This window comes from Pleurodeles waltl, chromosome 3_2 (assembly GCF_031143425.1).
Source record: "Pleurodeles waltl isolate 20211129_DDA chromosome 3_2, aPleWal1.hap1.20221129, whole genome shotgun sequence".
Taxonomy (NCBI): domain Eukaryota; kingdom Metazoa; phylum Chordata; class Amphibia; order Caudata; family Salamandridae; genus Pleurodeles; species Pleurodeles waltl.
In genome coordinates this window covers 93,370,955-93,386,954 of record NC_090441.1, presented here as the reverse complement: position 1 = coordinate 93,386,954, position 16,000 = coordinate 93,370,955, and the positions used below count along the sequence as shown (strand labels likewise).

At 42.7% G+C, this 16,000-nt stretch overlaps 1 protein-coding gene across 1 annotated transcript; it reads right to left on the bottom strand.

Moving 5' to 3' along the window:
- Positions 1 to 4,762: 4,762 nt before the first annotated feature.
- Positions 4,763 to 15,873, bottom strand: TIMM22 (translocase of inner mitochondrial membrane 22). Its single transcript, XM_069226885.1, has 4 exons — positions 15,581 to 15,873; positions 7,906 to 8,102; positions 7,196 to 7,268; positions 4,763 to 5,386 (listed from the first exon to the last, which is right to left on the bottom strand). The coding sequence occupies exons 1-4, from the start codon at positions 15,798 to 15,800 to the stop codon at positions 5,310 to 5,312; spliced, it is 567 nt and encodes a 188-aa protein (XP_069082986.1). The 5' UTR covers positions 15,801 to 15,873; the 3' UTR covers positions 4,763 to 5,309.
- Between the last annotated feature and the right edge of the window lie 127 nt (positions 15,874 to 16,000).

Genomic DNA, 16,000 nt, shown 5'->3' with positions numbered 1-16,000 from the left:
CTCGAGATGGTGGTTAGTCACTGAAGACCAGATTTCAGTTAGGACTGAGGCTGCCTACTCATACTTCGGAGAGTCAATTTTCAAGCAGAACTATGTACTGTCTGCTTACAAATGATCAGTAGGTTTGATAGAGTAGATCAGAAAGCGGATCCATACAGATACTGAAAAGTGTGGGTAAAACGATACAGCCTTGCTGGATTCCCTAGTGAAGGTAAGATGTGCTTGAGCGAAAGTTTGCCAATTTAACACAGCCCACAATTTTGCAGACAGAAGAGAAGCCATTTGAGGGCAGTGGCATTTATTCCCTTTCTTTCAGGGTGTTTAAGTGGGTTGTGTTGTTTACCATGTCAAAGTCTGAGAGGTGGAGTATAAGGAGGAGGCAGGTGTCTAACAGGTATGGAGCATCATCCACTATTTTCAGAACAGCCTTTCCATGCTGTCCACTTGACAGTTTTCTTCCAGAAAATGTTTCAGGTGGGCCTCCACTTGATGTGTTGAGAAACGTACTTATGAAAAGTACTCAGGATTTAGCACCATAAAATAAAGAAACAACAATTTCAGACTGGTTCCCAACAAATTTCTAAATTGCAAAGAGAAAGATCAATCTTGGATGTTTCCAAAAACATGCACACAGGGAAGTCATTTAATGAAGTTGTTTGAAGGAACTTGAGATATACTACAAAACATAAATTTTGTAGAGTCATGGGGACGGGGGTGACTAAGACCGTGTCAAATATTTTAATTAGACTATATATAAATTGTGTTCTCTCATATTCCAGTAAAAAGAGCAAAAGACGCATAACACAGCAGTCCTCAGTCACCATCTCTTTTTGCATTGCATCACAGCCCATAGTAATTATACACAAAATCCACATATCTGCATCAACGCATGCCAGTTGAAGTTGTTGTATACTTTTTTGGCCCCCCCGTATAGCATTATTATTTGAATTAGGATCCTATCCTCGTCACAGAATGTTAGAATGTATTGGCTAAGAAAGCTACCCTGGAAATGTAGAGCACAATTCCATATGCCCTTGTCTAGCTTCTTTCGTCAACCTGCTAATTTTTCCAAATAATATTTGCATGCTTTTCGGTGTGGCAGATGGCTGCATAATATTAAACTTAAAATGTAATTGAACACGCTATACTTTAAGTACGTTAGATGACGATTCGACTGCCACTTACAGAATAATATCCCAAGACATGCAAGAACACAGAGCCGTAACTGGTTTAAAGTGGAAATGAGAGGCAACAACTACATGTATACAATGTGCTCAAGAGATGAAGGTAATAAAAACGACCAATCTTTCCATGTCAAACCAACAAAGGCCTTGAGAAATAGTCTGATGATGAAAATTACATATACTCTAAATATGGTCATTTATGTTATAAGCAACCACTGAAAATAAATGGTAAACGATTGGTGAAAACACATTTACATAGGGAAGATGTCTAAGCACCAGGTTGCCATGTGATGCGGTTAAGCAGAGATATGCGTTGGAGAATATAATTACTTACAGCTGCAATTAATTTTATGTAGTATTAAAATTATGTTGCAAAGCTTTTTTCCACAATGAGTAATTGTAGGAAGATGGCTCTATATATACTACATCAAAGCGAGATATAGTGTGCACAGAGTCCAGGGGTTCCCAAGAGGCTTGGCTTAGAGGCTAAAGTAGATAATACTAATGCTCTCTTTGTGGTAGTGTGGTCGAGCAGTTAGGGTTATCAGAGGGTAGTGCAAAGCATTTGACGTACATACAAAGAAAATGGCACACACTCAATGACTTAACTCCAGACCAATGGCTTTTATATTGTAAACAAATATTTTCTTCATTTTTAGAACCACAAGATTCAATTTGCAGGTAAATACCTTAAATGTTTTGTATTTCACACAGGCATCAATGGTATTTTGTATGAAATAGGTAAGTAATACAGTTATTAAATTATTGGCAAAAATATATTTTAAAAATGGACACTGCTTTTTTCAGACAGTCCCTGGGGGAAAGAAAAGTTAGATCTGTTTACAGGTAAGTACAACACTTACAGTCTCAGTCTATGGGTTTTAAGAAGTCCACTGCTTGGGGTTCGAGTTAACCCCAAACACCCACCACCAGCAACACGGGGCCAGCCGAGTGCAGAGGTCAAAGTTGAGCAAAATTAACATGGGCTCCTATGGAGACAGGGGATACTCGGAATCCGGTCAGCCAGCAGATAAGTACCCACGACTCCGAGGGCAGACCGGAGGGATTAGAGGAGCACTGGAGGGGCCATAAATAGGCACCAAGCACACACACCCAGAGCGGCACAGGGGCGACCGGGTGCAAACAGGACGTCATGTTTCCAATGCTGGTCTATGGGAACACCCCAGGGTCACTCATAAGGTGCTGGCGAAGTCGGGGGGTTTGTAGAGTGTGAGGGGGGGTGAAGTAAGGTGAGAGACCTTAGTTGTAGGTTTTTTTAGACAGAGCCGCTGTCCTCTGGTGTTCGTCGTCCTTTTGGGTGCAAGGCAGTCCTCTGGAGTTTGCAGAGGTCGCTGGACTGGCTGGTCTTTTTGCAGGTTCTTTGAAGCAGAAGACAGGCTGGTAGGGCTGGGCCCAAAGCAATTATCGTCTTCCTTCTTCTCTGCTGGGGCTTCAGCTTAGCAGTCCTTCTTCAACTTGTAGGTCGCCAGGAATTTAGTGAGTTGGGTTCAGGGAGGCCCTTGAATCCTAGATTTAGGGGTTAGTAGCCAATGGCTACAGTCCCTGAGGGTGCCTACACCCTCCTTGTGCCCAATCCTTTTGGGGACGGGGGCACATTCCTATCCCTATTGGCCACTTTCCTCCAAACCAAGATGGAGGATTCTGCAGGGAGGGGGTCACCTCAGCTCTGGACACCTTGGGGGTGGTCCTGGCTGGGGTGGTCACTCCTCCCTGTTTTCCCTAATTTTCCCACCGGACTTGTCACCAAAAGTGGAGCTTTGTCAGGGGACAGGCACCTCCACTAGCTGGAGTGCCCTGGGGCACTGTCAACCCGAGGCTTGAGCCTTTGAGGCTCACCATCAGGTGTTACAGTTCCTGCAGGGGGTGGGGGTTGTGAAGCATCTCCAACCAGGACAGGCTTTGTTTCTGACCACAGAGTGCACAAAGGCACTCACCCCATGTGGTCAGAAACTTGTCTGAAAGTGGCAGGTTGGCACAGACCAGTCAGTCCTACACTAGCAGTTGGGCTAACATACAGGGGGCACACCTCTGTGTGCATTTTGCATTAAATCCCACACTGGCATCAGTGTGAGTTTATTGTGCTGAGAAGTTTATTACCAAACGTCCCAGTATTCAGTGAAGCCAATATGGTGCTGTGGAGTTCGTAATGACAAACTCACAGACCATATACTCAATGTGGCTACACTGCACTTACAATGTCTAAGAATGGACTTGGACACTGCAAGGGCATATTGCTCATGCAGCTATGCCTTCACCTGTGGTATAGTGCACCCTGCCTTAGGGCTGCAAGGCCTGCTAGAGTGGTGACTTACCAATGCCACAGGCAATAGTTTGTGGGCATGGCACCATGAGAGGGGTGCCAAGTCGAATTTGTCTTTTTCTCCCCCATCAGCACACACAAGCTGCAAGGTAGTTTGCATGTGCTGAGTGAGGGGTCCCCTAAGGTGGCATAATACATTCTGCCCTTAGAGACCTTCGCTGTCCACAGGGCCCTTGGTACCATGGGTACCTTTTACAAGGGACTTAACTGTGTGCCAATTGTGGAAACAAAGGTACGGTTTTAGGGAATGAACACTGGTGCTGGGGCCTGGTTAGCAGGGTCCCAGCATATTTTCAATCAAAGTTGGCATCAAACTAGTGAAAAAGTGTGGGGGGCAACCATGCCAACAGTGGCACTTTCCTACAGTAATGATAAGTTTGCATCCACAAGGAATAAACATGAAGGCAAAACTGATTCTTAGTGAGAAAAATAAGGGTGTTTTGTATGAGCAACTTTAGCAAAATAAGCCCAGATTTCAAAGATACTTGGACAAAATACTGCACAATTGTCTTATGTTCACGTTATAGCTACACTAACTGTTAACCATAAAGTAATTTAATAGTGTTTGCTGCCCCATCAATACTTTTTTAATGGAAGAAAGTGTCCTACAAGAATTAGTTTAGTTGCAGATACCATCTTACTGTCCGTTAGTAAACTTATTATTTGCCATAACATTCCTTCTCAGGGAAGAAAACATAAAATGAGTAACTAGGAGTCAAAGTAATAAGAGAAACCGAAAGAAAATGTACCCTTTGTAATCAGAAATGCACTAATAAGGTGGATGTCTTCTTAATGTTTCAGTAATTTTCAAATCTTGCTTTGCAAATGTACTTGTAGGTTAGATGTAAAAGTGCACTAAGAATCTTAAAGGAAAATTGGGGCAGATAGCTATTGATTTTTACATTCCTGCAGCAAATTGTCAAGTTAATCTGTGGTTGACGTAACTGTTCCAAAATGTTACTTTATATCTGTAGCTACATTTAATTAAGGGTTGTACAAACTGTAGATTTCTAACTCTCTCAGTGCTGTTATTTATTTAGGTTATGTCCTGTCCAGCTTTCCTGATATTTCAACAAGTGCTTTTAATTTGGGTGAGAATACATCACAGGACAAAATGCACACACCTAAATAAAAACACACAATGAACTTATCGAAGAAAGATAGCTTACCAAGACCAAAACAAGCAATTGGCTTGGTTCTGAATATTTTTGGAAAAATGCAACTCTTCATCCAAAAGGTCATTAGAACTTTCTTTTTATTTAATTTAAGGTAGTACATTGCATTTTCCTGATAGCAAATTAAAAAAAACGTGAAATTGAATCAGTGGGCCATTTGCTTACCTTCTTTAACGTTTGTACGCTGTGAACGTACATTAAACTTGTTCGGTCCTCTTAATAATTCATCATATATTGCGTTTATCAAAGAAAGTGATCTCTCTTTAGAGCAATAGTTATCAGTCAATAGTGGTCCTCATACAATATGGAGGAACCGCACAGAATCAATGTCTGAATGTGTTCAAATCTTACACATTCAGTGTTCTTCGCAGCACATAAGTCCATGGAAAACTGCCACATCCTCGGCTAAAACAAGAGCGATCCCCATGATCACAAGATCGAGGTCCGCGATGCCAACACCAGGCAGAGGTAATGGCACCTGAACATCGTAACCTTGATGGCAGGAAACAGAGCTGGTCTTCTCACTTGGTCTCCCCACCATATGTAGTTAGAATGCCACGAAACAAATAGGTTCCTACAGACATCATTTGCCAGTACCAAACTCTTCTGTTATCGTAAATAATAGTCAATGGCCGCAGAAAACGCTGCAAACCCACCACATCCAATGGCGCCAGCTTTTAGTCCGGCTGCAAAATAAAAAGGGAATAGTTAAAAACAGAGTTAAGCCAACGGTATTAAAAGGTCAATCAAGATTACAGGATGTTGTGTCTTCACTTGTATGACTTATTCAGAGGATTTTAATATTGGTTAATTATATCCAGCTCTTAGCATCCTGCGTTTTGACTGCATTAATTTAGACAGATCCTTAAACAAAACACTAATTAGCAGGCTTGTGTGAACAATTCTTGAAGATTGGCTAGGGCCAATGATAATTCGCCTTTGAGGGACCAGAAAATCTCTGCAATTCTGGTGAGTCCTTTGAAGGGAAAGACCGCAACACCTTCGACATTGAACTATGGGGTCATTGGGAAGCAACTACACATGGAGAAAGCCAGCTTGTTAAGCTTTTTTCTGATCCATCAAAACAAACTCTATATCTAGTAATGATGTCCTCTCACAATCTCCTAGTGGTTGCACAATGCAACACCAATTGAAGCCCAGAATGTGATGAGGTACATGTGCACCACCAATAACTACAGTAGCGCACCTACAAGTATATGGTACCTTATGTTCTCGAAACAAGGCAGACAACAAACTGAACCTCATTCCTATAACCACAGAAGACAGCAAGTCAATTGTAAACCAGTTCATAACACCAAGTCTTACGCTTGAGTTTGACATATTTAAAAAAAAAAGAAAAAAAGTGCATAAGTCCCTCAAACAACAGATTGAAAATCTCTATGTATTAACGATGTGCATAGCTATTTAATGCTGGTGCCACAAAAAGAATTAACCACTTAAACAATTGTGTGTCGTGGATTCAAAGTACACATCATGGCAGGAGCTTCACTACCATAAGCTATGTGGTAAGGGTTATGTGAGGCAGCAGAAGAGAAAGTCAAAAGCTTAGCCCTTTGATGGTGGGTAACTCACTCAGTACATGATTTTTGTTTGTGTTCTCGTACATTTAGTCCCAGGTGTAAAATGGGATGGCAAGACTTTAAGTAACAAAAGGCACATGAAAAGAAACTTGGCTGGGTCAGCTATTCGAGTAAGGACTGAGAAACTGAGACCTTAAAAATAAAGAATAATTAAGAAAACAGATAAATTAAATATTGTATAGTTTTGCAAAGCAAATTAGGTTTTAGCTGTTGGATATGAAAAAGCCACTTGGATGCAAAGGTTTTCAATATACCTCGATAAACTGACATCTAAATGTGACACCAGGACAAAGCAAAAATATACAATGTGAGAGCAGCAACATGGAAGTGTAGAAAAATCTATTTTTGCTAGAGGTAACATCAGGGGAACGTTTTCCTATAAAATAAAGGCAACCAAGTTGTTTTTGGTATTTGTTATATGTATTTAGACAGTAGATCGTGATTCTGACGCATTATTGAGTTTATGAAAAGGAAGGGGAAGGATGGGGGGGGGGTCTCATTTTAGCTGAATGTCAATTATGTAGAATTTGCACTGCTGTGATTGTATTGACTGCCACAGCCAACGTACCAAGATATCCATAGTTAGGTGGGATGTCTCTAGTAGTTTTACCAACAGCACTGGGGTACGAAAAACTGACTAAGTTATATTTCAAAAAATAAACTAGGGCTTGACTGGCTGAAGGAGTTGCATGTGGTCTAAGGACACTTAATAGTTATGCATGATTGACTGAAGCTGCTCTTTGCAGCAAGAAAAACGAACAGAGCTCGGCAGTTAAACTGGTTAGTTCAGAGCCTAGTAACTGATGAAAATTGGTTTAATCGTATGTATTAACATTAGAGGCCAGTAACCCGAATGCTAGAAGGTGTTAAGTGAGAAAAACAGAGCTCACGGACCTCGAAAGCCAATTGCGCCTCCTGTGATGCAGCCACTGATGACACTGTTCTTCCAGTCGGATTTTCCACGGTACTGGGTAACGGGGGAGACAAATGATGAAAATGAACAAGAAAGTAGAAAACTCGTTTACAACCCACACTTAAGCTATTGAAATCGCCTGTAATGAGTATATTTGGCGGCAGACAGATAGCTCTAATGCAAAAATAATAATAATCATCCCAACTCTCATGCCTGTCAGAGGCGGCAGAAGAAAGGTATATGGAGGGAAGGGATTGAAAGGGAACAAAAACTAGAATTATATTTCTGGACATAAGTCATTTAATGTGGGCTGGGGGGTAAGAGAATCGGGTTAAAGTGCTCAGTGTCTGCCCTATTTTGAACGGTTATGAGAGCTACAAAGACACTGGAACTCCGATAAACAATTACTTTCTTAGCATGCATACTTATTCATTACAAATTAACAGCATTTAACTGCATTAAGAAATGGCAATATGTCAAAGTGATACTATTCGAGTAGGCTTCTGTGAGTCTTTAGAAGAAGGTACACTATTTGATGTATTTTTTGAAGGGCATCTAATTGTTAGATTTACGGTTTTTAAAGCAATATATTCTGTCAGCTAACAAAATCATAAAAATACATGCAAAGGTGATTTGTTAAGTGGAGATCTAATTTGCAGTCTTGTATAAAACTGCAAATACTGTAACTTACCGATTCAACCAAGCACTCTGTGCATGAGAACATTGCTCCCACAATGGCAAAGTTTTTTGCATATGATGCTCCCCTCTGGCCCATATCTCGGAGGACTTCCTTTGCTGTTGGAGTCCTGTAGGGATCTTTGGGATCAAAGCCTACGTTGGTATCGATGCCGGCAGTAAAGACTCCAAAAGCTCCACCCAACACAAAACCTAAAATCAAGAATTCTTCATTACAAATTCTCCTCAGCATCTAGGGTTCTTGTAAGAAAACACAAAGGTCTGGACAAAGACACAGACATTGGGACAGACAGACACTGCAACAGGGAGTCCCCAAGGAGGACTCTGGGACAAGAAGACAATGACTCCCCGGGGGCTGGTAACAAACAAGTAAACAAGACAGTAAGAACACAAGGAAAGGGAGACGGACACTTGGGCTTGGAAACCCTGATGGTAAAGCAGGGAAACACTGACAAGAGAATCAGGAGACAATGACACAGGGATGAGGATACAGGCAGATCGGAAGTAGTGAGAGCCTGACAAGGGGAAAAAGATGTGGGCCAAATGAGGGAGACCAAGTCCAAAGGAACACAAAACACATCGGAATGGGGCACACTGACATGGGAACAAGGAAACGTGCATATCAGCGAGACAGTGCATGCTTTTTCAATCTCAGTGACTTTTTTCAGGCTTCTGACTGGTAGGGGCATCGGGACAAAGGGGCACTGACCTCGAGGCACGAGACATGCACACAAACATACGTATAATTAACAGGGAGATACTGCCTCTGGGACATAGAGAAATGCAAACAGATAGCGAGAGAGAGAGAAACACGGACAAGGACACAAGATAGGAACAAACACATAGGAAAGCATGTACACTGACTCCCCAAAACAATAACTATGATGGAAACACACCAAGGCGAATACTCAAACAGAGGAGCTGGCACACAAAAGTGACAGAACGACAATAACAACTGAGAACCTGGAACATGGGAATCTGGAGCCAATTACTTTGATTTGGATATATACACTGCAAGTAGGCAACAAGGAGAAGGATATAAAGATGGGGACATGGAATCACTGATTCATTAACAAGGTAATGAACAAAAGACACAGGAAAGATGATCCTAAAAGCAACCCTAGACATAAACTCTTAGATACAGGTAAGGACTCACAAATAAGATATGAACAAAATGTAAGCATGATCAAACGACCTGACAATCCACATAACACCACTCCAAAAGACCTACGCGTCAAGTGGTCAAACGGTGCACTTAAGTTCCACTGGAAAATAATTACTTATACAAATAGCTAGAGCAATTTGGAGGAAAGGAGCACAAAACCGAGCAACCATCAGACTAAATAGGCTTTTATCTGTTCCCATGTCTTACTGCAAATTTTGTGCTGGGACTGGACTGTCCCTTGCAAGGCGTACACTTGTGATTCCCTGGCCTGAGTGCCAGACTGTGAGTTTCTGTTTTTTGATTTTGGCCATCAGCTCACACTAATCCAGGGTGTGCGCAGAAGCCTGGCCAGTCCACCGACTGGAGTGAGGACACGGGTCTGTCCTGTAATGTGGAGCAGCCTCATTTTAACGATAGTTGACTAAAGTCCCTGTCATGAGATAAGCATGTAGAGCAGCGGTGGAAGCGTACCATGATTTTTCATTTCATACTTGTGACCAAACGTTTTTGTCACTAGTATAGAGGCCTACTGGGCGGCTCACATAAAGTTCCGCTTCTATGTGCTAACATCTGAAGTGTATGTTGTGCGTGAGAATTGTGTATGTGTTGCGCCTGTGTGATACATGCATTGAGTGCATTTGTGAGTAGGAGTAAATGGATGCCTGTATGTTCTATTTTGGAAGCCCCTGGCGTATTCCTGTGCAAAAGATGGAGGCAAGATGATTTTCCCAGACAGTGGAAGTCTATTCTGTAATTCCAGAGGCTGAACTGGGGACAGAAAAGACAAGGCTCCCATAAAAATCAGGCCTTTTGCTGAGATCAGCTGATGATCAGTCTACCTGCAGCACTGCTACTTGGCATGTGGTGGAAGTGGAGAGTTGTCCTGCAGTCTCTGCTGTGGAGCATGAAAGTGGCCCTTCAGGAGAGGTAAGTCTTTTGTCTCTTCCATGATAACTGTTCATCGTAGCTGCTGAAAGCTAGGAGCAGAAAGCTCACACATCTTTGTGCCTCTATTGTGGGTAGCCCTAGCTGAAGGTTACCCTGCTGTGAGGAGCACCACCCTACACAAAGGCTGTGTCTATAGAGCAGCCTAGAAAAGACACTTGAAAGGAAAGAAGAACTACTCCAAACAGGTAAGGAATGCACAGACCGGTAATCCACATCTGCTGTGGAGTTTTGACTGCATAAAGGTAGAAGCCACTGCTCAGCTTGTTGTTCAACTTCCACGTGCTCTTTGACCAAGAAGTGGAGTGCATCACCGAGTACTAGGAACTCTGCTGTACAACCATAGCTGGTGTGTCTGCCTGACAGCCAGTTTTCCAGCGGTAAGAGGACATCACCTGAAGTGCTACCTTGCAAGAGTAAGTTGTTTCTATGAACTTAGCATGTAGAAGAAAGCCTGCTTGATGACGGAGGAAAAACCTGTCGCCATGCAAGAAGGATTGACATAAAAACATACATGCCAATAATTTATACATGTATTTAAATCTACGAAGTGTTATATAGGTAACAAGTACCACTGTGTGTTCATTACATGAAATCGCATCTGTCAATATGTATATAGAGTCAGTAATGCCATTTACCCTTTCCCTTACCATTCAGAATCGTGATATTCTGCTTCTTCTTAATAAAATGCCCCCCCCCCCCAGTATGGCTCACTACTTGGCAGAATATCTGAATTGTGTGTTTAGTATTTCATACACTTTTGCCAAAACATAATCAGCGCAGTTGTCCACTTTCACACTCATTCACTTAGAAAAATTAATAAACTTCAAACATAGCATTTAGGAACAGACTATTAGTCACAAGCTCTGTCAGTTCCCACCATTTGTCTCTGTTTTTCCTTAAAACATAATGGCCCAACAATTCAGAAGTGGTATTCCAAACAAAATGCTGCTTCTTGTGAATTCTTCGCATTAGTTTCCTTTACTATAAGTTAAAATATATATATATATCACACACATATACACACTCTCTATAAGCATGGCAGGTTAATTTCTGGTCAACAAATCCCGTCCCAAAGAAAATAAGAAGAAGGTATTTACCCCGTAATAATTTTAATAGCATTTACATGATTATTTCATGAGCTATTTAATAAACATTCCTCTTTCAGAAATTAACCTCTTCTTCTGAGTTACATTGCCCCGAAAAATGACACCTCACCTCAGAAGACAACTGTGTTTTGGAAGCACCGGTTCTTTAAAATATTGTTGAAATCACATTCAAAGAGTAGCATTAACAGTATTCACTTGCTGCTCTTAGAACAACAGCAACTCCTTAGGAAAACTATTGGCCTACAATGCGCTATTCATAAATCCTTATATAAAGAACCAAACCACCAAAATAAAAATACATGTAGAATTAAACCAGACCTGTTGAGCCGATAACCCTGCCTCTCAAATACACTAGACAGAGAAGCTGACGTATTCAGAGTACCCTACACTAAGCACCTGTAAAAGCAGCAGCATCAAACAACAATTAGAATGAAGCACTGGCCAAACCAGAAAGGCGGCACTTGGCGATCAAGAGGCTCAGCAGGAATGGCAAGGTGTCACTATAAACTTACCCAGAGCGAAAATAAGCCAGGACCACAGATAACTTGAAGGAGCTTCAAGGCAAGCACTACATGCACATTGTTGGGCCTATATAAGAAATTATTAATGGTGCCTGACTTCCTGTTGTGCAGTCACAACAGGAGGTGACAAAAGTTCCTGGTAAAACCAACTAGAACGCACTTGCACTAGCAATTAACATGGAACATTTCATGTGCCCATGCTCAGCGGTGCTTGGCAGCAACCATAGCTATAACCAAGGAACCTGCAACTGCTAGCAGAGCGCCGTGACCCCAAGCTCTATGGTGGTTCACCTGCTTCGCCGCAATGTGAGACTTAGAAGTCTGTCTAATTCCTGCTTAAAGCCTCTGCCGACGTCCAGGACCTGCATCCATCTGCAAGGAAATTGGGCAACAGCCCCCACTGCTTTATTGAAGCGTAGGCCAGCTGCATCAAGGACAAGCCCAGTGCTGGCGCATCCCGTTCCAGAAGCAGGAGAGAACACAAACCTATGATGCAAGTGCCCTCCAGCCACCAAAAGAGAACACTGAGATCGGTGCTGTGAGACAGAACCAACTGGGACGCTTGAACTGAAGGCCAATGTACTTAACAGGGATCATCTGCATCCAAACAATGATACATGGCTAATAGACACCCTACACCCTATGAGGAAATGGCTAGACTTACAGGGGAGACACTAAGGTAAGGAGATAGGGTAGGCAGAATTCAAGGCGCAATAGCCCAACAGCCAGTGTTTAATTAATGTATCTCCTATCAGTTCCTGTGTTGTACAGTGTGTTAAGTGGTTAGCTCAAGGTACAGTGTTTTTCCCCCAAAGTAAAGCACTGGGTTGAGTTAGAAAATCATGGACAATCCGTTATTCTGCTACTGTGTGATTGTTGAGTTCTGCGCTTGACAAGTGCTGAAGGGGTTTTACTTGGCCCAGTTTGCAGAGCCAAAGTAGGATGGACCCCGAGACAACAGAGGCAAACGAACCCAGCACCCACACCTGTGGCTCCATAGCCCCTGCATGTGTCATGGCCTTCTGGAACATAGTCTGACATGTTGCCACTAGCCCACAAAAGGGACAGAAATTCATATTGAATAGAAATTAATGCTGGATGTCCATTCAAACTTACATATTATGTTATAAATGTATTAAGCGCATTATTACCCTCGTGGATATCCTGGCATCAAGCAGCTGTGCGTGCCTTGCCCTGTCTATGGTAGGTTAGTTAACTAAAAAGCTATGTCTTCAGCTTCTTGTGGAATTCAAGAAGAAATGACGAGGCTCTGATATGGAGTGGGAGGTTGTTTCTTGCTTTAGGAGCGATGTACGAGAATGCATGCCCTCCTGATCTGGTTCTGTGTATGCGTGGGTTGAAGGAGATGAGACGGTTCAGGTAGGTGGGGCCCAAGTTGTGTAATGCCTTGAATCCTGCAACCCGGGTCTTGAATAAAATGTGCCTTTTCTATGCCTGGGTGAGCCTGGACTCCTCTATATCTATGGAAAAATCTTCAATACAAGAGAATCTTGAATTCAGTTTCTTTAGTGGACAATAACACAACAGCTGCCATTTATCAGAGTACAAATTATTGGGCAGGCTGAGTGTGTTCTCAAAAAGCAGACAGCACTTCTGAGGCACAGAAGCAAGTAATAACCTGTGTAATGGGTTTTAGTGCTCACCTATCAACCATAGGGTACACAGTTAACTTATGGTCTCTACAAATTGTTTTTTGTACATCCAGTATGATACCTAAAAGATAAGCTTTGTTCTCTGACATTGGGACTCATTAGAAGGGATAAAGCCCAGGTCTGGCAAACTAGCTGATGATACATACCAAACAACACAATCACTACTCTTTCTTAAAACCCAGATGAGGTAAACACGCCTTTCTGGTCAAGTATGGTTTCTTTTTCTCCACAACACACAGTCTGGGTACATAAATTGGTTGGTGATCATGTATTATTCGTGGAATACGTGGCTACGCAGACGGGTGTTTTTTCCCATCTATACTCCTTCCAGAGAATTACCCTGTTCTTTTCTGCTGGATTATTATAGTGTTTAATACGTGGGGGTACTTGAAGGGATATCAAATTTGCTTGGAAGGGAAAAAACCTACTCAATTAACTACTTTCGCCACACAAACACAAACCCCAAAGAGCAAAGTCATGATTTAGAGTTGAGTGGTTATAAATAACCCTTCACTTTACAGAGGAAACGCTAAACTTGGGGGAGAATCCAGCTAATGATTTTGAGCCACCAATATGTCCTTAACGTTTTATAACGAGGATTATAAAAGAAAGCAGCCCATACAACTTGGCAGCACATTCATCTAAGCTATTTATTTTTTCCCTAAAGTATAACAAAACATTCATCCACCCAGGTGCACTGTTCCATCAATTAGGTGATGTATGCTGGAAAGCACGTTCTTTCTCACAGACTACGTCAAGATCACCTGTCAGCACCCAACATATCATGCCATGTTCATAAAGACTTCATACTTCCCCCATTCCTTTCAATCAACGTACCTACCTCTAAGGCTCCTACTCACCCAACAAAGCATCTCACTATTAAAATGAGAATCATCGCCGAGCCTACCTGAACACCTAGCATACATGAATTTAGGCCACTTACTTGAAACCCAATAGCACCAAAATTCGAATGTACCCGTAACACAACTTCAGATTGAAAACTGGCTAGGTGACATGATGCAAAATAGCTTCTCTACCTGCATGATTTCTTGCAGCAAACATTTAATTCTAGAGATTCTCACGTCCAGCAAGAAACTTGCAAAGAAGGAAACCGACAAAGCCCAATTCCAAAAGAGACTATTATCTATAATCAACCCTATTTTTATTCCGTATGTCGTCTGTTCACACTACCGGAGTCTTGCCTTGTCCCTGATGTAAGTTGCCTGTGCATGGAAGACAAGCCTCTAGAGACAATCCTGAGATATTGAAAGCAAGCATGCACATTATGTAGCCCTCTGGTCTCAACACAAAATCCACGTGATCCCCCCTATCCCAAGCAAAAGCAACCGGATAAACTCCTCCTGCTTGCTAGTCCCAAATTAAAAGCCTACAACGTGGTTTTCAAGACATGCACTCAAAAATACTGCCTACCTTGTGGAGAAAAAACTCAAAACTGGAAGCTTCAGCACACATCGCCAATACCTTAACTAGCTGCGGTGCCAAGCCAGAATGAGTTAGAAACAGTGCTTTAAACGGGCAGGTACTCTCTTAGCACATGTACTTCTTTAATTTGAAGGAGACAGTACCTGCACTTCTTAGCACTGTTGCAATACACTACAACCTATGAGTACTGGCACTTCCCAGAATCAAACAGGTACTCTAAGTAGAGAGTACCTGCGCTTCTATATTTCAATTTCAATCACTGGCTAGAAACATATATATTGTCGATATTTCAATCATAACATGCTACCCAACACCATCCCCATTTCGCTCTCCAACTTCTACAAAAAGAATACTGTCTTAATGTATCCCGAGAATGTTGCAAATGGCATAACGTGACTGCTTATATACCAGCTGCTTATTAAAGCGGAGGGCTGCCCAACGAGGTCAAACGTCTCGGTGTAGGTGGGGAACACAGCCCTGGATGGCCAGGTGGTATACATGCAGAGATGTACAGTCACAGCCCTGGACTGGGTGTCAAAGCAGAGCTGAGCAGCCCTTAATGTCAAGACGCGCGTCGGACTCCATAGTGCTAAATGCCCCTGTTTACTTTTACTCAAGACTCTGGGAATCAAAGTGAAAGGGCTGGAAGAACACGTTTTCACTGTGGTTATAGTCAGCGGGGCTCCAGGACATCGTGCTCATGCTTCAGCAAAATGTCCTAGAAGTGGCAGTGTGTTGTGGGTTTGCTGACCTGTGTCTCTACTGTAGAATACATCTGTCTCAGTAGAACTCCCTCCTCGCCTGTCATACTCACCACCGACACAGGCCAGTGCCGCCTTGAATCCGCAGCTTTCCATAACCCGCTCCATACGTCTTTGCTCGGGACTCTGCTGCTGATTAGGGAACCCGGCCACGCCCACCGGGAGCAGCGGTCGTGGGCCCCGCCGCTCTCCCACCAGCTGCTCGAGCAGAATGCTGTACTGCAGATTTTCTTCAGTGCCGGTAGAGCCACCCGGCTTCACGGGGGCCGCCATCGCTGAAGCTTTAGAAATAGACAAGGGACTGCAAGGACGCGCTCCACTATCACGTAAGGAGGTCCCCCGCGTTTAGAAGGTCTGTCCCCTATTGGAAGTCAGCAGCAAAGCGAAGCTTCATAGACAGCGAAGAAGTACTATCGCCGAAGCCAATACAGTTGTAAAACTCTAGAGAAATGTTGTATCTCACGACTGGCCAA

Excerpts from the sequence above, each read along its gene's own strand:
- TIMM22 (XM_069226885.1), bottom strand. The coding sequence starts at position 15,800 with ATGGCGGCCCCCGTGAAGCCGGGTGGCTCTACCGGCACTGAAGAAAAT. Across the intron at positions 8,103-15,580 it reads GGCACTGGCCTGTGTCGGTG|GTTTTGTGTTGGGTGGAGCT; the intron begins GTGAGTATGACA and ends TCTTGATTTTAG. Across the intron at positions 5,387-7,195 it reads AGGCGCAATTGGCTTTCGAG|CCGGACTAAAAGCTGGCGCC; the intron begins GTCCGTGAGCTC and ends TTTATTTTGCAG.